Source organism: Crocuta crocuta, unplaced genomic scaffold, assembly GCF_008692635.1.
Source record: "Crocuta crocuta isolate KB4526 unplaced genomic scaffold, BGI_CrCroc_1.0 scaffold3, whole genome shotgun sequence".
NCBI lineage: Eukaryota > Metazoa > Chordata > Mammalia > Carnivora > Hyaenidae > Crocuta > Crocuta crocuta.
This window is the reverse complement of record NW_027529934.1, coordinates 12639639-12661575: the sequence shown is the minus strand read 5'-3', so window position 1 is coordinate 12661575 and position 21937 is coordinate 12639639. Positions and strand designations below refer to the sequence as shown.

At 44.3% G+C, this 21937-nt stretch overlaps 1 protein-coding gene across 1 annotated transcript; it reads right to left on the bottom strand.

Annotated features, from left to right (window-relative positions):
• Window positions 1–1936: 1936 nt before the first annotated feature.
• NPHS2 (NPHS2 stomatin family member, podocin) lies at window positions 1937–21937 on the bottom strand. The gene is made up of 8 exons (XM_077763087.1): window positions 21898–21937; window positions 19694–19797; window positions 14854–14926; window positions 12919–13001; window positions 8223–8426; window positions 5240–5295; window positions 3442–3520; window positions 1937–2215 (listed from the first exon to the last, which is right to left on the bottom strand). The coding sequence occupies exons 1-8, from the start codon at window positions 21935–21937 to the stop codon at window positions 1937–1939; spliced, it is 918 nt and encodes a 305-aa protein (XP_077619213.1).

The following is a 21937-nucleotide window of genomic DNA, read 5'->3' as shown; positions in this document are numbered from 1 at the left end:
TAGCCCATCCCTCTCTTACAACCCCTCCAGTAACCCTCTGTTCTCTATATTTGTCTCTTATGTTTTTGTCCCCTTCCCTTTTTTTATATTATTTTTGCTTCCCTTCTCTTATGTTCATGTTTTGTATCTTAACGTCCTCATATGAGTGAAGTCATATATTTGTCTTTCTCTGACTAATTTTGCTTAGCATAATACCCTCTGGTTCCATTCACATAGTTGCAAATGACAAGATTTCATTCTTTTTGATTGCTGAGTAATACGCCATTGTATACATATACCACAAGTAGATACCTATTTCTAATTGTGTCAGACGAGTTAATGGACAGTAAGACTTACAAGAATATATTCATATTTAAGATCATATGTACTAGGAGAGAATACTTCAGGGCATGTAAAGATCACATGTCATTACTGTTTGAGAAATGAGCAGGCTGGTAAATTCTATACTGAGAATACATCAGGCCTATGTTTACAGTGCTGCTTCCTCAGATTTGAAGCAATATGTATCAGGTAATTGTTTTTGTCCTTTTATTTTTCTACTTTATTTTTAAATTTTTCTTAAAATTTTTTTAACATTTATTCTTTTTTGACAAAGAGAGACAGAGTGTGAGTAGAGGAGGGGCAGAGAGAGAAGGAGACACAGAATCCAAAGCAGGCTCCAGGCTCTGAGCTGTCAGCACAGAGCCCAATGTTGCCTGACGCAGGGCTCAAACTCATGAACCGTAAGATCATGATCTAAGCCAAAGTCAGATACTTAACCGATTAAGCCACACCAACGCCCCTATTTATTTTATTAAAAAAATTTTTTTTAGTGTTTTATTTATTTATGAGAGAGGGGGAGAGAGAGAGAAAGGGAGAGAGAGAGAGAGAGTGAGCATGAGCAGGGGAGGGTCATAGAGAGAGGGAGACACAGAATCTGAAGCAAGCTCCAGGCTCTGAGCTAGTTGTCAGCACAGAGCTCGACACGGGGCTCAAACCCTCGAACCATGAGATCATGACCTGAGCCGAAGTTGGATGTTTGACTGACTGAGCCACCCAGGCGCCCCTATTTCTCTATTTTAAAGAGGTCTCCAGGGGTGCCTCAGTGGCTCAGTCGGGTAAGCATCTGACTCTTGGTTTCAGCTCAGGTCATGATCTCATGGTTCGTGAGATTGAGCCCTACGCTGGGCTCTGCACTGACAGTGTGGAGCCTATTTGGTATTCTCTCTCTCCTTCTCTCTACACATCTCTCCCCAAGTAAACTCATTTTTTTTTTTTTTTAAAAAAAGTCTCCATAAAAAGAATTCCTTTAAAATTCTTTATTGGGTGTAAACTTTATATCCAGCTCAAATATATTTTATTTTCTTTCACTCAGGAACATTTAAGTGTCACTGTGGTACAACTCTCAAGGTCAGATGTGAAGAAATAGGGTAGAACATACAAGGCTGAGTGTGGTCTGCAGGAAAATGACCAAGACGTGCCTTTGAGCAGTTCACAGGAGTCCATAGTACAGTTGGAGAGAAGCCTGCATCGTAAGTTCAAGATTACAGTAAAGTGTGACGAACACAACAATAGGGGCAGGTAGGGCTACGGGAGCAGCAACCTTCCCAAAGGGCCCAGTGGGCAGACAGCAAAAAGGACATTTGACCTGCATCTTTAGAAGTCAAAATTTAGCCCTATATAGACTCAAAGTTCTTTCCAAAGTAGAATGTTGGCTAAAGCTCTTTCCCATAATCACTCTGATTAAATGATCCACCTACACCTGTTATATGGCTTCTCTGTCATTACATCGTCTCATTGTCTTCTCATGCAGACTCCCGGATTGTGACTGTGTGCGTTCCAAGGGCACTCCATATGGCCGCCAAAGAAAGGGCAGGAGGTGAGGACAGAGTGCCTCACTCAGGAGTGTGGCTGTTAGATGTCATGCCCCTTCCTGTCACATTACCCTTGGCTCTTCCTATAACATGGGAGAGTCTTTCTTTCTAGGATTTGGTGGCTCAACAGGCCTGGAAGGATTTGGTAAGGGGAGGCTTCCTTGAGCTCTATTGCCGGGAGAAGACAGGAAATTTAGCAAGTCAAATGGCAGAGGCAAAACCACCGTGGAAGGTTTGTCCGTGGACAAGGCCTGGAGCGTGTGGAGGTACCGCAGCTGAGCAGCAGCCGGAGCGCCTGCTAGGATCTCAGCCGCGCCTCTCAGGGACTCGGAGGCCGCCTTCTCCGCTTCCGCAGCGATCACCTGGAGAACAGATGCCAGAGGAGCAAAGTGACCTTCCCTCTTCGTTCCTCCGAGGCTTGACTCACAGCCTCACTACTCGGGGTTACTCAGCAAACAAGCACGGAGCACCTGCTGGGTGACAGGCACTGGGGAGCAAAGAGCGGACTGCCCTCTTTCTCAAGGATCTTGGTCCAGGGGAGACAGATTACGCTCTCAGTGTAATTCAGGGCGGAATTTGTAAAGGGCCCTGGCAAGCTAGACAAGTGTTAGGGGAGTTATTAATTATGTCTGCTGGGCCTTGAAAGGTGAGTAGGATTTTGCCATATTGAGAAAAAGTTGGCTGGTATTCTAGGCAAGGTCATGGAAGCCCGAAAGCGGGACTTCTAACTAGGGCAAAAGCACCCTAGTTGACCACCCAAATGTCACCGTCAAGTGGACAAAGAGGGCTGGACCCAGAGATCGAGAAGGTACTCTGCCCAGAAGACCACTTCCTTCCCCTTCCCCCGACCCCTCCTCTCCACGCCCCAGGGTTACTGACCTCTTCTGTGGTAGGCTTTTTCTCCACCTGCTTTCTGTTCTTTAAGAGGAATCTGTCCCTCCTTCCCTGACACCCATCCCCCACCCCCACCTCGGTCCTCAGGAGCCGCCGGCAGCCACATCTGTGCTGCTCACTGGCACGGCCGTGGAGGCTGCGAGCAGCACAGCCTTCCCGGGGCTCTGGCGCGGTGGCAACTGGGCCCTCAGCACGGTCGTCCCTCCACAGCTCGCACACAGCTAGGGATCCCGGTCTGGGGTCATTAGCATAGAGGTGCGGGTGACTGGTACTCCCTAGGGGAAGATATCAGCACTAGAGAAGAGGGATGAAAGGTGGGGAGGCGTCTTTAAGGAGAGGGAAGGCCAAGACTCCAGAAGGAGGAGGCGGTCACTGTAACCAGCAGCTTCAGAGAGAGGGCGTAAGAGAAAAAGCGATGCTGCGCTAGCCAGGGGGCTACGGACACGTTCGAAGAGAACATTTTTAATAGAGTGGGGGCTGGGGCACAAGCCAGACTCCTCCCAGCTCCGGGGTGGCTGGGCCATGAGGAAGCAAAGGGGACATGTTCTGCAGGAGCAGGCGTGTTGAGCGGCCTCGGGGAGGGGCCGGCCCGCCAGCGCTGGGCCACTGGTGCTCCGGCCGCCGCGCTCTGGCCCCGCTGGCCCACCTGCCTGCTGGCTCCCCCATGCTCTGGCCCACCCACACCCGGGCTCACCCGCGCTCTGGCCTGTCTCTGCGCTTCGGCTTCCACAGCCAGCGAGTGCTGCAGCCCGGCGGGCAGCCTTACGTCCTTACTGGAAAAGAGGGAGGGTGGTCAGGTGGGAACGCAGCACCGCTTTCAGCGCCAGGGTCTCCCACAGGCTCACCGCCTGCACAGCAAGTTCTGGCTGCTTAACGGGGTGTGCGGTCCCTGCGAGGTACACGGTGGCCTGGGGAGGGGATCTCAAAAGTCAGTGCCTCACGTGCAGACTTCTGTGGTCACTGATGTTACAGTCGAGCTATGGGTTTTTTCTCTACAACTAGAACACATTTTTTTGTTGATGGATTGTTCTGATCTTTCCCACTTACAGTTTAAACTAAAGCCCAGCTATTAAATTTGAATAACGAAAAGCAGTCTCGGGGCACCTGGGTGGCTCAGTCGGTTAAGCATCTGACTCTTGATTCAGCTCAGGTCACGGTCTCACGCTTTGTGAGACTAAGCCCTACGTACAGCTCTGTGCCAACAGAATGGAGCCTGCTTGGGATTCTCTCCCCTCTCTCTGCCCCTCCTCCAGTCACCTACTCTCTTTCAAATAAAACAGAAATAAAAAGCACATAACCTTAAAAAAAAAAAAGGTTTGAAGAGCCATACTATTAAGAACACAGGAAGTCATCATCTAAGTTTATACAGGAATTGATTTTGAAAAGAGTAGAACTGACTAGACAAGAGTAATGCATAATGTATTACATAAAAGATAAAAATTATATTTATTACCCTGTTTGTAACTATGAAAATGACATAGGAAACCATTCGAAAGTTCCATGGAAAGTTAAACACAGAGTGGCCATGTGGTCCAGTAATTCTACTCCTGGTTGTATCTGTAAACATGTTTACACAAAAACTTGCCCATGAGTGGTCATTGCAGTGTCATTCATAATAGTCCTAAAGAGGAAACAACCCAAATGTCCATCATTGAATGAGTGGATAGGCCAGATGTGGTGTAGTCACACAGTGGAGTGTTGTCTGACCGTAAAAAGGAATGAAGCACTGATACATGCTTCACCATGGAGGAACCTTAGAAACAATAAGTGAAAGAAGTCAAACAAAAAAGGCCGTACAATATGTGACTGCATTCGTAGAACATGTCCAGGACAGCCAAATCCAGACAGGGGATTGGTGCTGTTGAGCTGAGGGGGTGAGTAATGAGGGTTCCTGCCTAATGGGTGTGGGCTTTCTTTTTGGGGTGATGAAAATATTCTGGAATTAGTAGAGATGGTTACACCACTCTATGAATATAATAAAAACACTTAGTTGTACTTTAAAATGGTTATAATGGGGGGCGCCTGGGTGGCTCAGTCAGTTAAGCCTCTGACTTTGGTTTAGGTCGTGATCTCATGGTTCGTGGGTTCGAGCCCCACGTAGGTCTCTGTGCTGACAGCTCAGAGCCTGCTGCCTGCTTTGGTTTCTGTATCTCCCTCTCTCTCTGCTTTTCTCCTGCTCACACTCTGTTTCTCTCTCTCAAAAATAAATAAACATTGAAAAGTTTTTTAAAAATAAAATGGTTATAATGGTCAGTTTTTATGTTATGTGAATTTTATCTCAAAAATTTTTTCAATCCATGAAAGTAATTTGCCTAAATGTTACAGTGGTTCTGTTATGGCTATGAGTACTGGGTAATTTTTTCTTTTTTCCAAATTTATGCTAATGTGGCTATAATACTCAACTCACTGAGAATAATTTTTGAAATTATTTTAAAATAAACCAAAACATTTCCTTTTATCATATTGTCTTTCTTGGTTAATTTCCTACCCACATTTCTGTTCTCTCCACTTTGATTCCCCAAATACAGGTCACTGAATCCAAGGCCACCTGTGGAGGGAAGAGTTGAGATGTCAGTGGGAGCGTCCAGGTGGGAGGGGAGCTCCCCCACACCCTCATGCCCCGCGTTCTGACTGCCAAAGTACATTTCCTCTGAGAGGACTTCTGTTTTCACATTACAGTGCCTTGCAAAAAGTTGCTTAACTTCGCACGGTGCCACCCAACAACTATTTGTGGAATCAAAGACGGTGCGGTAGGCTGAATAGTGGCTTCCAAAGACATCCATGTCCTAATCCCCGGAGCCTGTGAATGTTACCCCAGAAGAGACCTTACAGATGGGATTGCGTTAGAGGATCTTACAACGGGGGGAGTATCTTGGATCTTCCCAGGGGACCCCAAATGTAGTCATAAGTGTCCTGTTAAGAGGAAAGCAGAGGGAGGTGTGACTACAGGAGAGGAGAAGGTGACGTGAATCTGGGGGCAGAGGTTGGAAGGATGGGCTGTGACGATGGAGGAAGGGGCGGCAAGCTGGGGAAGGTGGGCAGGGGGAGGGCACTGAGAGAGGCTGGAAAAGGCAAGGAAATGAATTCTCCTCTAAGAACTTCCAGAAAGAAGTGGCCCTGCTGACACCTTGAATTTGGCCCCAGTAAAACCGATTTGGCACTTCTGGCCTTCAGAGGTGTAATAGACTAGATTGGCATCGTTTTAAGTCCCTGGATTTGTGGCAGTTTATTAGAGAAGCCACAGGAAACCGATACAGATGGTGTGCTTGTTAAATCTGTTTTAAGATGCATCTATTAATAAGAGAACATGAGTCCGGTGCCTCCCAAATGGACTTCATTTACAGGTGCCTCCTTCCTGCACGTGGCAGCCAGTTCCCCCACTCCCCAGACCGAGAGGGCAGGAGAAGGTGAACTATGGGCTCTGGAAAGGAGGGGCGGGGATGGAGCTCCGTGTGTGGGCCCCACACTCTTTTCCTTTTTAATGATTTCTGATGATTTCTCAGTGGCTACACAGTCACTAGCTTAGTGTACAGAGAGCCCTGAGAAGGCCAGCTAATTTGGGGCAGGGGTGGGGTGATGAGAGGAAGGGATGTTGAAAGAGGAGGTGGCATCTTAAAGGACAGGCAGGGTTTTGCCTGCGGGGAGAAGGGAAGCCACCCAAGAGGAGACGTGCAAGTATCAAGTGCTGCATGTGGGACAAGCACTGAGGGCACGGACAGTTAGCTGCAGGGGCGGGGTGGGGGGAGGGATGGCAAGGGACGAGGCCGTAACAGTGGGGTCATTCATTCGCTCATCCAAAACACACTATCTGACTGCTGTGAGACAAGCCCAGTGACAGGTGCTAAGAACAAAGAGAAGACTACAATATGACCCCTGCCATTATGGAGTCTATAATCCGGGGAGACAAATGTGTGAATACATAAAATTTCAGTGTAACAAAGGCAAGCTTGTGTGTCCAGAGTCTGGACCCTGGGGACAGGGGAGGGATGAACAGGAAGAAAGTCTGAGGGGGATGAGGGGGAGCACATTGGAGTGGTTTTATTTTATTTATTTTTTTGAATGTTTATTTTTGAGAGAGAGCGCGAGTGATCATAGATGAAGGGCAGAGAGAGGTGGGGAGAGAGTTCCAAGCAGGCCTACAACATCAGTGTGCAGATGAGGAGCAGAGAGAGGGGGAGAGAGTCCCGAGCAGGCCCTACAACATCAGTGTAGAGCCCGACGGAGGACTCGATACTATGAACTATGAGACCATGACCTGAGCCCAAATCAGGAGTGGACGCTTAACTGACTGAGCCCCCCAGGCACCCCATGCTAGAGTGGTTTTTGAATTCCAGAGCAGCAACTACCTGTATTCCTCTTATTCTAACTTTTTTTCTTTTTAGGTTCTCTTGTTTTCTGCAATTTTCCCTTTTCCACCAAGATGCTAATCTCAGTTTTATAAGTAACAAGTTGGACAAGTGACAGACATGTGGGTACTTCCCCTTCTAAGATTAGTGATGGCTCAGGCGCCCTCAGGCACAATCATTACCAGTGCCTTTGACCCTTAGGCTCTGCTGTTGGATGTCCTCCATTCGGCTAGACAACATTCATACCCTCCTAACACTTCTGTGCTGGGGGCTCGCGGCCTCAACGACAGGGTCCCTCACTGGTGGTCACCGCCATGTCACTGGCCAGCTGCCCAGAATTCTGCTTTGTTTTCACTCTCATGCCTTTGCCAACTCGTCGGGGTGAGAACGGAAGATGCCCAGCCTGGCCGAGGGCGAGGGTGCAGAGCGTGCTGCCTGCGGGCTGGACGGGGCTGCTCCTGAGGTGGCTCTTGCTCCCCCACCCCTTCCCTATCAATTCCCAATCAATTAAATCCAAATGACTGACTGGGAGATTAATCACTAAGGGTCTGTGACATCTCACCTCTTTTATCTGAAAGTCTTATTTGAACTTACTATTGAACTTTGCTGTTTTCCCAACTCGCCCGTAAGCTCCAGGAACCGTTCCTGACCATCTCTGGATAACCACTGCCCCGTCCTGGTTCGCCCCACCACCCCTGCGGCACTCGCTCCACACTCTGTGCTGTGTGGGCACTTCGCAGTGAGGCCACAGCCCGTGGGGCAAGGTTAAGAGCAGAACCTATGGCAATGACTGACTAGTCATCACCAGATCGACTCAGGTCAGTTTGGCAGCCTCTTAGTTAGCAGTAAGCTCCNGAGACACAGACTCCGAAACAGGCTCCAGGCTCTGAGCTGGCAGTCAGCACAGAGCCCGACGCGGGGCCCGAACCCACAAACTGCGAGATCATGACCTAAGCGAAAGTCAGACGCCCAACCGACTAAGCCACCCAGGCGCCCCAGTTAGCAGTAAGCTCCTTAAAGGATGGAGCCTTCAGCAGCAAAGGTCTGGCACTTGCTTCGATAAATGGCCAATGAAGAAATGAATACAAGGGATATTTCAACATATTTGATCTTAAATTTATCTAAGTACCTTTATATCTTGGGCAATGCTCTTCCTCTCTAGAAGAATCTCAGTGAGGGATCGATGTGCTAGGAGACGCTTCATCGTGGTTTGCACAAGAAACTGGACCGCTTTGGACACGTGAGCAAGACTGCTCAGGAGCAGAGAGGCGTTTTCCATTCGGTAGTAGCAGACGGCATCTATCTCCATTATAAACATGTCTTTGGTCACAACCTGAAAAAAGAGTTTGGATAACAGGCCTTACGTTAGGGGTCCTTTCCCAGGTGGGGAGAGCGAAGCTAAATGTGTTCAAAGGAAATTTTCTCAATAAAATTATCGCAAGAAAAAAAAAAGTCATTGGCCCACCCTTTATTCAAAATAGATGTGTTGTTGAAGATTACGGAGTTTTTATTGAATACAATAAATTTAAAAGAATTTAAAGGAATCCTGTTGTAAATAGCTTTGTAAAAATATCAGGAATACTTTTCTTAGACGAAACTATTCAGTTAATTGTATATCAGACTTTTCTTAATTGTATATCTGACCTTTTTAACCTGATGCCAAAAAAAGCCTGATGCTGGAGTCTGGGAAACAAGCGCTCTGATGAGTTGTGCGCTGGGAGTGCGAACGCTAGGGGGCAGGCTGGTGCTGCACATCAAGAGCCCTAAAAGCTGCGTGTTCTCAACATTTCCATTTTTAATTATTTTTTTCTTAAATAGTTTATTGTCAAGTTGGTTTCCATATAACACCCAGTGCTCATCCCAACAACTGCCCTCCTCCATGCCCATCTCCCCCCTCCCCTCTCCCCCATCCCCATCAGCCTTCAGTTTGTTCTCAGTATTCAAGAGTCTCTCATGGTTTGCCTTCCTCCCTCTCCCCGACTATTTTCCCCTTCTTTTCCCCCATGGTCTTCTGTTAAGTTCCTCCTAATCCTCCTATACGTGCAAACATATGGTATCTGTCCTCTGCCTGACTTATTTCACTTAGCATAACACCCTTGAGTTCCACCCACGTTGCTACAAATGGCCAGATTTCATTCTTTCTCATTGCCATGTAGTATTCCATCGTATAGATAAACCACATCTTATTGATCCATTTGTCAGTTGATGGACACTTAGGCTCTTTCCATGATTCGGCTATTGTTGAGAGTGCTGCTATGAACATTGGGGTACACGTGCCCCTATATCACTCCTGTATCCCTTGGGTAAATTCCTAGCAGTGCTATTGCTGGGTTATAGGGGAGTTCTATTGTTAATTTTTTGAGGAACCTCCACACGGTTTCCCAGAGGGGCTGTACCAGTTTACATTCCCACCAACAGTGTAGGAAGGTGCCCGTTTCTCCACATCCTCGCCAGCATCTAGAGTTCTCTGATTTGCTCATTTTAGCCACTCTGACTGGCGTGAGGTGGTATCTCAGTGTGGTTTTGATTTGTATTTCCCTGATGAGGAGGGATGCTGAGCATCGTTTCATGTGTCTGTTGGCCATCTGGATGTCCTCTTTGGAGAAGTGTCCATGTCTTCCGCCCATTTCTTCACTGGATTGTTTGTTTTTCAGGTGTGGAGTTTGGTGAGTTCCTTATAGATTTTGGATACTAGCCCTTTATCTCACATGTCATTTGCAACTATCTTTTCCCATTCCCTCAGTTGCCTATTAGTTTTGTGGATTGTTTCCTTTGCCGTGCAGAAGCTTTTAATCTTGATGAGGTCCCAATAGTTCATGTTTGCTCTTGACTCACTTGCCTTTGGAGATGTGTCAAGTAAGAAATCGCTGCGGTTGAGGTCGAGATTGTTTCCTGCTTTCTCCTCTAGGGTTTTGATGGTTTCCTGTTCACATTCAGGTCCTTCATTCATTTTGAGTTTAGTTTTGTGTATGGTGTAAGAAAGTGGTCTAGTTTCATTCTTTTGCATGTTGCTGTCCAGTTCTCCCAGCACCATCTGTTAAAGAGGCTGTCTTTTTTCCATTGGATACCCTTGCCCACTCTGTCAAAGATTAGTTGACCATACATTTGTGGGTCTAATCCTGAGTTCTCTATTCTATTCCATTGGTCTATGTGTCTGTTTTTGTGCCGTCAACATTTCCATTTTTAGACACTTATCACAAGGACATATTTTAAGGATTTAACTGCAAGGAAGTCATTCACAGTGTTGTTTATTATAATAAAAAAATAGAAATAAATAGTCACAATAGGGAAATGGGAATTGTGGTGCATCCATAAGCTGTATGTCCATTTAACACAAAAGGGGTAGAAACATAGCTAATATACACAACCATGATCACAACAGAGTGTTGATTGACAAAGGCATGCTATTAAGCAGTATGGCATGTATAACTGTCTGTAAATATAACTGCACCCATAGATAAATCTGAAAGGATCTACTCCAAAATAACAATATCTGTCTATAGAGATAGAGGATGGGGTGCCTGAGTGGCTCAGTTGGTTAAGCGTCCAACTCTTGATTTCAGCTCAGGTCATGACTGGGTTCATGGGATCCAGCCCCGCATCGGGCTCTGTGCTGACAGTGCAGAGCCTGCTTGGGATTCTCTCCCTCTCTCTTTCTCTCTGCCCCTCTTTTGCTTGTGCATTCTCTTTCTCTCTCTCTCTCTCAAAATAAATGGATAAACATTTTTTAAAAAGGATTTATACATATATAGGATATAAATATAAATATATATGACATATATAGGATTAGGGGTAAGTTTTATTTCTTTTTACCTTTAATTATCCAAAATAAGCCTCTTAAAAATATATATAGTTTCTACTTACCAAAAGACAGAATGACAAAGAACTTCAAATGTAAAGTGGGAGACAATTTAGGAAAGGTTCATAAATCTAAATTACTAATACAAAAATCTGTATATTTACTTTTAGTTTTTAATTGTGGCAAAATATACATAACATCTAATTTATAATTTTAACTTTTTTTTTTTTTTAGGGAGAAAGAGCATCAGCTGTGGAGAGGAGCAGAGGGAGAGATAGAGACAGACAGACACAGAGAGACAGAAAGTGAGGGAGAGGGAGGGAATCTCAAGCAGGCTCCATACCCAGCATGGAGCCCAATGCAGGGTTCAATCCCATGACCCCAGGGTCATGATCTGAGCTGAAATCAAGAGTCAAATGCCCAACTGACTGAGCCACCCAGGTGTCCCCTCTCTTTTAACCATATCTAAGCATACAATTCAGTAGTTGTACATTATATAAGTCACAGTGTGGTACAACCAGTCTCCAGAACTCTCTTCATCTTGCAGAAGTGAAATCCATTAAACAACTCCCTATTCCTTCCCCGCCCCCACCTCTGCAACCACCATTCTACCTTTGTCTCTATGAATCTGACTACTCTAGGTACCTCATATAAATGTAATCATAAGACTATTTGTCTTTTTATGATGGCTTCATTCACTTAGCACAATGTTCTCAAGGCTCATCCAGAATGTAGCATATATCAGAATTTCCTTCCTTTTTAAGGCCAGATAGTATTCCATTGTAGGTACCACATTTTGTTTGTCCATTCAGTCATTGATGGACACTGGAATTATTTTCATCTTTGGCTATTATGAATATTGCTGCCATGAACGTAGGTATGCAGGCATGTCTTCAACACCTTGCTTTCAATTCTTTGGGGTATATGCCCGGAAGTGGAATTGCTGGATCAAATGTAATTCTATTTTTGATTTTTTGAGCAGTTGTACTGTTTTCTATAGCAGCTGCACCATTTTACATTCCCACAAACAGTGCACAAGACAATTTCTCTACATGTTTGCCAGCCCTTGTTATTTTGTTGCTGTGCTGTTTGTTTTTATAATAGCCATCCCAACAGGTGTGAGGTGGTATCTCATTGTGTTTTTGATTTGCCTTTCTCTAATGATTAGTGGCATTGAGCATCTGTTCATGTGTTTGTCGGCCATTTGTGTATCTTCTTTGGAGAAATATCTGGTCAAGTCTGTATTAGTTAGGGCTCTCCAGAGAAACAGAATCATTAAATCATTAGGGTGTGTGTATGTGTGCGTGTGAGAGAGAGAGAGAGAGACAGACAGACAGAGACAGAGAGACAGACAGAGAGACAGAGACAGAGAAGAGAGAGAAACAGTAATTGGCTTATACACTTGTAGAGGCTGACAAGTCCAAAATCTCCAGAGCAGGCCAATAGGCTGAAGACCCAAGTAAGAGCTGATGTTGAAGCGTGAGGCTGAGAGCTGTCTGCTGGCGTAATTCCCTCCTCCCAGTGGGAGCTTAGTTTTACAGCCTTCAACTCATTGGATGAGGCCCACCTACATTATGGAAGGCAATCTGCTCAAAGTCTACTGATTTAAATATTAGCCTTATCTAAAAAATACCTTCACAACCACACTCAGATGTGTTTGACCAAGTATCTGGGTGCCATAGCTTAGCTAAGCTGACACAAAATTAACCATCACAAAGTCCTCTGTCCATTTTTAATTGAGTTGTTTGCTTTCTTACTGAGTTACAAGATTTCTTTACATATTCTGAATATTAACCCCTTATCAGGTATATTACTCACAAATATTTTCTTCCATTCTGTAGGTTACCTGTTCATTCTTTTGATCCTTTGTGTCCTTTGATACACAGAAGTTCTTAATTTGATATAGTCCATAGCTCTCCTTTCCTTTTCTACTTTTGAGCTTAAATAGTTATTTTGCCTTGGATCAGAACTGGTAGCTCAGTTATATGAAATGCAGAGAGAAAGTAAAATGCATCATTTGGCTTACCTCATGGAAGGGTATCTCCAGGGTTTGGAGACGAAGGTCAACCTTGTGGTAGGTATCCAGGCAGGGCAGAAAGAAGAAAAGACCTGGGGGTGGGGTGCGGGGTGGGAATTGACAGGTGAATAGTTGGTAGGGAGACTGGGGTTCACCTCAGTGTCAGGTTGCATATTGCATTGCTTCTCTCAGCCTCCAACTACACACAGACCATCCGGCAATCCCACCTCTGCCTTTATAATGTTTGTGGTTGCTAAGGTTACCATATCATTTTTTGTTGTTGTTCAATCTAGGACACTTTTGAGGATGAAAGGAGAGCATTATTACAATGCACTCCTGGACAACTGGCATTAACGGGGATTAGCCCCAGCAAAATGGGCTGTAGGGTCACCTTGGTCATGGTGCTGACCCATCCAGATCTTGACTAACATGTCTGTCCTCTTCACTAGATTTGAACTCCCTAAGAAGAATGTCTTATGCACTATTGCTAGCTTTAGTGCCTGACTTAGTGCCTTTTAGGTGCTTTGTAAGATTATTTTTGAATCCGTGCACGTACCAAGATGACACACTGTAGAGTCAGCAACCTCCCTGTAGTATTTCTTAAAATGTGAGCCCCAGAGGTAGCACAAAATAGCAGTATCATGATACCAGCCCTTGGGTTGGCTCATTATTTTTATGCACTTAATGTCATGTACAGGGTTAATATGCAATAAATATTTTTAGATTGATTTGTCAAGATTTCCTGAGAGCCAGGGCAGTGTGGACCCTTGCAAAAGCCAAGGCCTTACTGGAGCCCGCAGCACCTCACAGAGCCCAGGACCCCTCTGGGAGCAGCCCAGCTACTGGTACTTTCTAGCCCCCATAAAGAAGGATCCCAATGAGAACCAGAACAAGATGGTCACTGTCCTAGACCACAGGGTCTGCTTCTACTTGTATGTGGACCCATGTACTTGTCCTGAATCATCAAACTCTGATTTGTGTCCCCTAGTCTAGTCTCTGTTCTCTGCTGTTTCTGTGTTCCTGGCTTGGCAATTGGACCCTTTCTAATATATGCACAGAGGGACTTTGTTCCTTCCTATGACTTCCTGGCTGGCTTGAGTCTCTAAACCGCAATGACTAGACTTTATAGACTGATCACACTTATATCAGGGCACCTTCATCAGCTTAGACCTCTGGATATCAACTCCACTAAACTGTAAGGTCCTAGAGGTCAAAAACCATGTCTCATTTATCCATCTTCATCTCCCTGGTGGTTACACAGTATCTAAAACACAGGAGGTGTCCAGTCTATGTTTTCTAAGTTCCACAAACCAAAGGCCAGTTTTCCACTTGGATGCTGGACTTCACCTATCTCCCATGGCTCGGTGTGACCCCTGGATTCTGAACTAGCTCAGCTTTGCTCTGAGAATTCATAGCACTCTAACCAAATACATGTTTTGCTCAAACCAGTGCCCAGCCGTGGGTCCTAAGCCTACTTGCCACTTCAGCCAGCCTGGCCCTGGCGTTTGACTTTCTGCACCCATCCTCTCTCTTGGTCATTGTGACCTGGCAGTAATGCTATCTGAGTAATCTTTCATGACCTGTGCTACAAATAAAAGAGGGACGCCTGGATGGCTCAGTTGGTTAAACGTCCAACTCCTAGTTTTGGCTCAGGTCATGATCTCACGGTTCTGGAGTTCGAGCCCCACACTGGGCTCTGTGCTGATGGCACAGAGCCTGCTTGGGATTCTCTCTCTCTCTCTCTCTCTCTCTCTTCCCCCCCCCCCCACTGCCCCTTCCCTGCTCTATCCCTCTCTCTCAAAATAAAGAAACTTAAAAAAAAAACAGATTAGAAAATGCAAATATCATAGATGGAGTTATTTCATATAATCTGAGGTCCACATGACAAGAATGCAGGATTGAAGAAACTGGCGAGGCTATGGAGGATACAAATGTGTTTCGTACCAGGGCCTTTGGCTCTTCCAGGAAGTAGATGTCCCAGTCGGAATATTATTACTCTTTCATACTCCTGTACAACCTAAAGGGAAAAATAATAGTTTTGAAATATTCCAAGAAAGAAAAATGAAGTCTTCAAAAGGCCTTGGCAAGAGAATGATTCTAGATATCAGAAAACTAGTTTTGAGAACCAAGAAGAAATTTCTATTAATATTTACATTTCCAAAATCTACACTTAGCAAGTGTAGAATTTCAGAAACATGTTAGTTTTTTGGACCCATGAACAGAATTTTGTTTAAAGAATCTAAAAAATGATTATCTAAAAAAAATAATAATGCTTCTACTATGCCCAACATGTCTAAGTCAAGAAAATCACAGCATGTTTAATCTTGTATTTTCCTGTGGCTTCTGCATTATTAGCTTTTATATGGATCATGCATGGGCTATTTAATAGAAAGAGAGGGTATATTTTAATACCACTTGTGACATTTTGTTTCAAACTGCAATTTCTTCTGAGGTTGGCTTCAAAATCATTCAATTGGATTTTAATTTGTCTATTCTCATTGGTGATGTACCTAGAAAAATTAAGTGTGCCCTGAAAATGTGTAGTTATTTTTTAAATGACAAAAAGGGAGATTCTCTGTATAGAAATGCCTGTGTATTAGAAAAGAGACAGGAAAGTTAATGCACCCTACCTCAAAAATAAACTTCATTTTCTGTCCCAGTATCAAGATCTGGGTTCTAATGCTTGCTTATCACTAGCTTACATGGTCTGTTGTTTCGCATATATGCCCACCTTTGAACTGTTGAATGAACAAACGATTTTTTGTGACTGAGCCATGTCTGTTTCCCTTCCTCATTCTCCTTCCACTTTAAATTTTTTTTTATGTCTTTATTATATTTTGAGGGAGAGAGACAGAGAGCAAGTGGGGAAAGGGCAGAGAGAGAAGGAGACACAGAACCTGAAGCAGGCTCCAGGCTCTGACCTGTCAGCACAGAGCCCAACGCGGGGCTCGAACCCACAGACTGTGACATCATGACCTGAGCTGAAGTCGGATGCTTAACTGACTGAGCCACCCAGGCGCCCCTCTCCTTCCACTTTTAGAAAGCTCTACTGAGGAGCACCTGGGTGGCTCAGTTGGTTAAGAATCCAACTTTTGGTTTCAGCTCAGGTCATGATCTCCGTGTTCATGAGTTTGAGCCCCATGCACAGAGCCTCCATGGGATTCTCTCTCACTCTCTCTCTGTTCCTTCCCCACTCGCACTATCTCTGTCGCTCTCAAAACAAAATAGTCAATTATTAAAATGGAATGAAGAGACCAAAAGTAACACATTTTGAAATGTGCTTCTTATGGTAACAGGCTCCACTGCCCCACGATACGTCCCTTGAGGGCAAGAACCATGTCTTCTTGATGCTTCTGAGTTTTATAGCTCCTATGCCTGAACACTGCCTTGCTTGTTGAAACAATGAATGAGAATGAATGTCAAGTTTGGCTCCCAGAGCAGGCCCCAGGCACCCACAATATTTCGGCTCCCTAGCATTACTTGTTTCCTTTCTGCTTTTATAGCAAGAAAAAAATTCTTTCTAGAGATGAAGAGGAGTCTGACTCCTTCAAGACCCTGCTCAAACGTAATACCTCATTCTGCTTCGGTATGCTTTTCCTAATTGGCTTTTAGGGTTTACCGTCGGAAGTCACCAGACCTGAGAGCATTCGCCACCGTCCATGGCTGAGTTAGTGCTGGACTTTATGGCAGCCATATAGGTGCTCAGATCCCCCTTCAAAAGAGCCTGCTACCCACTATCTGCTGTCTATAGAAGACACACTTTGGATTAAACATTACACTTAGATGGAAAGTAAAAGGATAGAAAAGACATACCACACAAACAGTAACCAAAAGAAAGCAGAAGTGGCTATAGTGATACTAAACAAAATGAAATTTAAAACAAACACACACACAAAAATGTTATAGGTGATAAAGAGGGGCACTGTATAACAATACAAGGGTCAATGCATTAGGAAAGTATAGCAATGATAAACATACATGTACCTAAAAACAGAGATCTAAAATACAAGATGCAAAAACCAAGAGAGCTAAAGACAGAAATAGACAATTCAAACATCTTTAATAGTTGGAGACTTTAATATTCCACTTTTTAAAAAAGTTTATTTCTTTATTTTGAGAGAGAACAACTGGGGGAAGGGCATGGAGGGGGGGAGAGAGAGAGAATCCCAAGCAGGCTCTGCACTGTCAGTGCGAGCCCCAATGTGGGGCTTAAACTCACAAACCATGAGATAATGACCGTAATCAAAGTCAGACACTTAACCTAATGAGCCACCAAGGCACCTTGTTAATATTCCATTTTCAGTCATGGATAGAACAACTAGACAGAAGATAAACAAGGAAACAGGACTTGAACAACACGATACACAAATCAGACCTAACAGGTGCGGACACACAACTCCACCCTACTATAGCAAAGTACGCTTTCTTCCCAAGAATACATGAAACATCTCTAGGATAGACAAAATGCTGCCATAAAACAAACCTTGATAAATTTAAACTATTGAAATTACGCAAAGTATATTATCTGATTACAAAGGAATGAAACTATAAATCACCAAGAAAATTTGGGGAATTCAAAACTATATAGAAGCTGAACAAAAGAACTCAAAAGAGAAATTAGAAAATATTTTGACTGAGTGAAAACAAAAACACAAGATACTAAAACATACGGGATGTAACTAAAGCAGCGCCAAGAGGAAATTTTGTAGCTGTAGAAGACTTTAATGAAAAAGAAGAAACATCTCAAAACAAGACCCTAATTGTCTACCTTTGGAGATAGAAGAGCAAACTAAAACTAAAGCAAGCAGAAAGAAGAAAATAATGAATATTAGAGTGGAAATAAATACAACAGAAATTAGAAAAACAATACAGAAAACCAACTAAACCAAAAGTTTGGTTCTTTGGAAAGATCAACAAAATTGACAAATATTTAGCCAACCTGACCAAGAAAAAAAAGAAGACTCAAATTTTCATAATCAGGAATGAAAAAGGAATGACAGGAGGAACATCACTACTGTCCCTACAGGAAAAAAAAAAAAAAAAAGATTACAAAAGAAAATACTATGAACTATATGCCCCAAATTAGATAACTGAGGTGAAATGGACAAATTCCTATATAGACACAATGACCAAAACTGACTTGAAAAAAAAAAAAAGAAACCTGAAAAGACCTAGGAGTAAAAGACTGCATCCGTAGTTTTAAAATTTCTCACAGAGAAAAGTGCAGGACCAGAGGCTTCACTGGTGAACTGTGCCATACATTTAACAAGGAAGTAAAATACCATTCTTCACAGGTTCTCCCCAAAGACAGAAGAGGAGGAAAATCTGTCCAACTCATTCTCTGAGGCCAGCACTGCTCTGATCCAAAACAAAGAGTGAGACATCACAGGAAGAGAAAACTGCAGACCAATATCTCCTATGAACACAGATGTAAAATCCTCAACAAACTATCAGAAGCCTGAGCCCAGAAACAGGTGAGAAGCATTTGACACTATAACCAAGTGGGATTTATGTGAGGAATACACAGTTGATATCACATCCAAAATTCAGTGACTATAATACACCATATCAATGGAATAAAGGGCAAATACCACGTGATCATCTCAATGGCTGCAGAAAAGGCATTGGACAAAATTCAACACCCTTTCCTGAAGAAAGGGGGGCGGGGAAGAGAAGGGCTTGCATGAGGAGTGCAATCAGCAGTGGCCCAGCAGCACCTGCAGCATTCCAGCCAAGGACATGCTCGTCCCTGGGACCTCGAGACACTGGTAACAATGGAAGGGGCATTAGGGCCTGGCTATTTCTGCCCGTCATGAACTTCTTCTTTGATGAAGCAAATGTTGCTCTGGAGTTCCCTTTCAGGCTGACCAGCACTGCCCTGGGGTTGTACCACAGTCTGAGGCTCTTCCTGTCCAACCCTTCCTCTACTTCTCATAGCACAGAACTGCATCATTGTCTGAAGGCTCTCTCTGCCTGCTCTTATTCTCTTTTTAAGCAATTTTTTAAAATGTTTTATTTATTTCTGAGAGAGAGACAGCATGAGCAGAGGAGGGTCAGAGAGAGAGGGAGATACAGAATCTGAAGCAGGCTCCAGGCTCTGAGCTAGCTGTCAGCACAGAGCCCGACGCGGGGCTCGAACCCACAAACCGTGAGATCATGGCCTGAGCCAAAGTCGGATGCTTAACCGACTAAGCCACCCAGGCGCCCCTGCCTGGTCTTCTTCTCTCCCCTTAATCTTTCATAGAAAATGCCTCCCAGTAAACCCCTTGCACTTATATTCCTGTCTTGGCACGTGCTTCCTGAGTAGACAAGGTCTTCAGTCTTCATTTACTTCAAGGACAGGCATATGGGCCAAAGAGAATCATCATTCATGGTACAGGAGTTGCCTGAGAAGTTTCCTGAAAGTGTCAGAAGTGGACATCGTTACCTATTCTGGGCTGACCTTTGGGCTGCAGAGGGCCGGTGACCTAGACATAGCCCCTGACCTGAGGGCCATCAGTCTAATGGGAGAGACTGGGGGCCAACAAATATTATATATGTGCCAAGCACTGGAATGGATGTGAAAGCAGCGAGACGCGAAAGCACAGGGGAGGAAATGACAGTCTGGGCGAGTCCACGAAGGCTCTGGGCAAGGCCTGAGAAGAATAGGAGCTCTCCTGGCAGGTAAGTGGGCGTAAGGCCATTCTGTGCAGAGCAGATGGCACATACCAAGCCACAGAAGTGTGGACATGTGGTCAGTGACAGGCACCAGGAAATTACTTCTGGGGTCCTCATGGAATCTCACCTTTACGCAGAACCAGATAGAAAAGGGGAAGGTCACAATGATGACGAGCAGGGATGTGAGGACAAGAAGCCACTCACAGGCCCCTAAACCTGAAGACTTGATACCTGAAAAAAAAAAAAAAAGGTCAAAGAATAATTATATTAGAACTTTACCATTCTCACTGACTAGCACTTGTTGGTCAGTACCTAGTCCTTGGTACTAGGGTCAGAGCAATGCGTAGACTTTGCTAGAAATTTAGAGTGAGCTGGATATCAGTGGTCAGTTCACGTGATAGGGCTTGTCTGTGAAGGGCTGTGCAGGCCTGTGGAAAGTGGAGAAGATTCCTGGAAAGGCGAGGAACCTGGAATAAGCACAGAATTGGGGCAGAAGGTCTGGGTTCGAGTTCTGGCTCTACCATTTTCTGTCAAATGATCTTAGGCAGGGCACATGATCTCTCTGAACCTGTTTCCCCACCTATACAATGGGGATGTTAACTATGCTATATCTATTATGTAGATATAGTAGCTATCTTATAAAATCTCATGATATAACTCTCATAATATCTCATAGCAGCACTCTCATGAGATATTTTTCATAGTACTGATGTAAGTGTGAAATGGCACATATGCATAAAATTTACTGAAGTGTGCTGCTCATGTACCGGGTGTTGAATCCGAGGTGACTCAGGCCACATGTGTGCAGAGGTCTGTCTTCCCTGAGCTTACTTCCCCATCCACCACCTGCCCCAGATGTCTGGAATTCTTCCACTGAAGTCCTTTTTGGGTCAGGATGTGGATCTCCAAACAGTCCTCACAAAAGTAATGATGTACTGGACTGCAGAACCTCTGGGTCGCTTGGGTGATAAATGGAAACGTCTGAGGGAAAGTTAATCGCAAGAACATAAGCTTCTTGGGGCCTTGGCTTACGTTGTGTCCCTGGGGCCTACACACAACATAGTGTCCGACACAACATAGGTGCTCAACAAATATTTGTTGAATCATAAGAATGAAGGAGAAGTGGATAGTGAAAATTATTTAAATGTAGTAGTTGTGGAAATCTCAAGAAGTTTAATCTCCAAGGTGCTGGGAAATGGGCCTAAGGGATATGACTTATGAGTTTAAAGGCCTCATAGAGGACTAGAAGGTGACTAATCGTTAGGGATGGTGAAAAGCCTATTTTTGAGGGATGGAAAAAAGAGGAAAACTAAGTGGTAGGCTTGAATATTTGATTTCCATGCCGGTAAAATAATTGGAAAGGTCATCACCAAATGGATCACTTGAAGAAAGCAGATACAAAAGCCGTACTAGCACAAAACTAACATCGGCGCTAAATGCTATAGTATATAGTTCCCAAAGTGTGTCCCATGGAATACGAATCCCACAGGGTGCTCCACAAAGCAAGGGGACCCTGGGTAAACAAGTTTAGGAAACACTGTGTATCCCAGTGTTCATCTGCACACCGAGAGATTCCCTGCAGTAAAGCATCATCCTTGGCCTTGTTTCTTCTAGGCTTTCTCAAACATTTGACCAGGCAAATTTCCTTCAAGGAAATTCATGTTCTCTGAAAATTATTTCTTATGCCATCTATTTTGGGAAATGCTACTCTATCAATGTCATGTTAGTTTTTACAATATTCTTTCTTAGGGGCAGTAGGGGTGTTATTGCCATGTTTAATTAGTTTATAAATACATTTCACCTGCCAGTGGTAACCATGGCAAGTAAAAAGAAATACATGTACATACAGACCAAATACCATTTTGGAAGGGAAGAAGGGCCTCAAAATGCCTTCCTATGGTAGTGAGGGATGTGAACAGAAAACTAATAGTTATACCCCAAATCTAACTTATAGCTTTACTCACAAAATACTGTTCTCTTGGAACAAGTTCCTTGAATATTCCATTTGTTTGGTTTAAGTGAACAGTGGAATATTAAATGTTACGGCAGGAAGAGCCTTAGGTATGACATAATCTAAGAATCTCCAACACTTTGGTAAGGTGAAGCTCTACTCAGGCCTTCAGGAGGCCGGCCGTGGGAGTGTGGTATGAGTGGAGGAGAAGGGAATGTTGTTTCTCTGCTCCCTGGGCCCCTAGAAGCCACAGAGATCTCAGACAAGGGCTCAGCAAGGCCAGCTCAGCCTCAATGAGACTTCTCCTCTGCTTCTTGAGGTCTTGGGTTCTAGTCATTTAATAGCAACTGAGTGAAGCCCACAAAGGTGATGTTACTTGCCTGAGGCCACAGGGCCGGTTGGTGGCAAGGTCGTGACCAT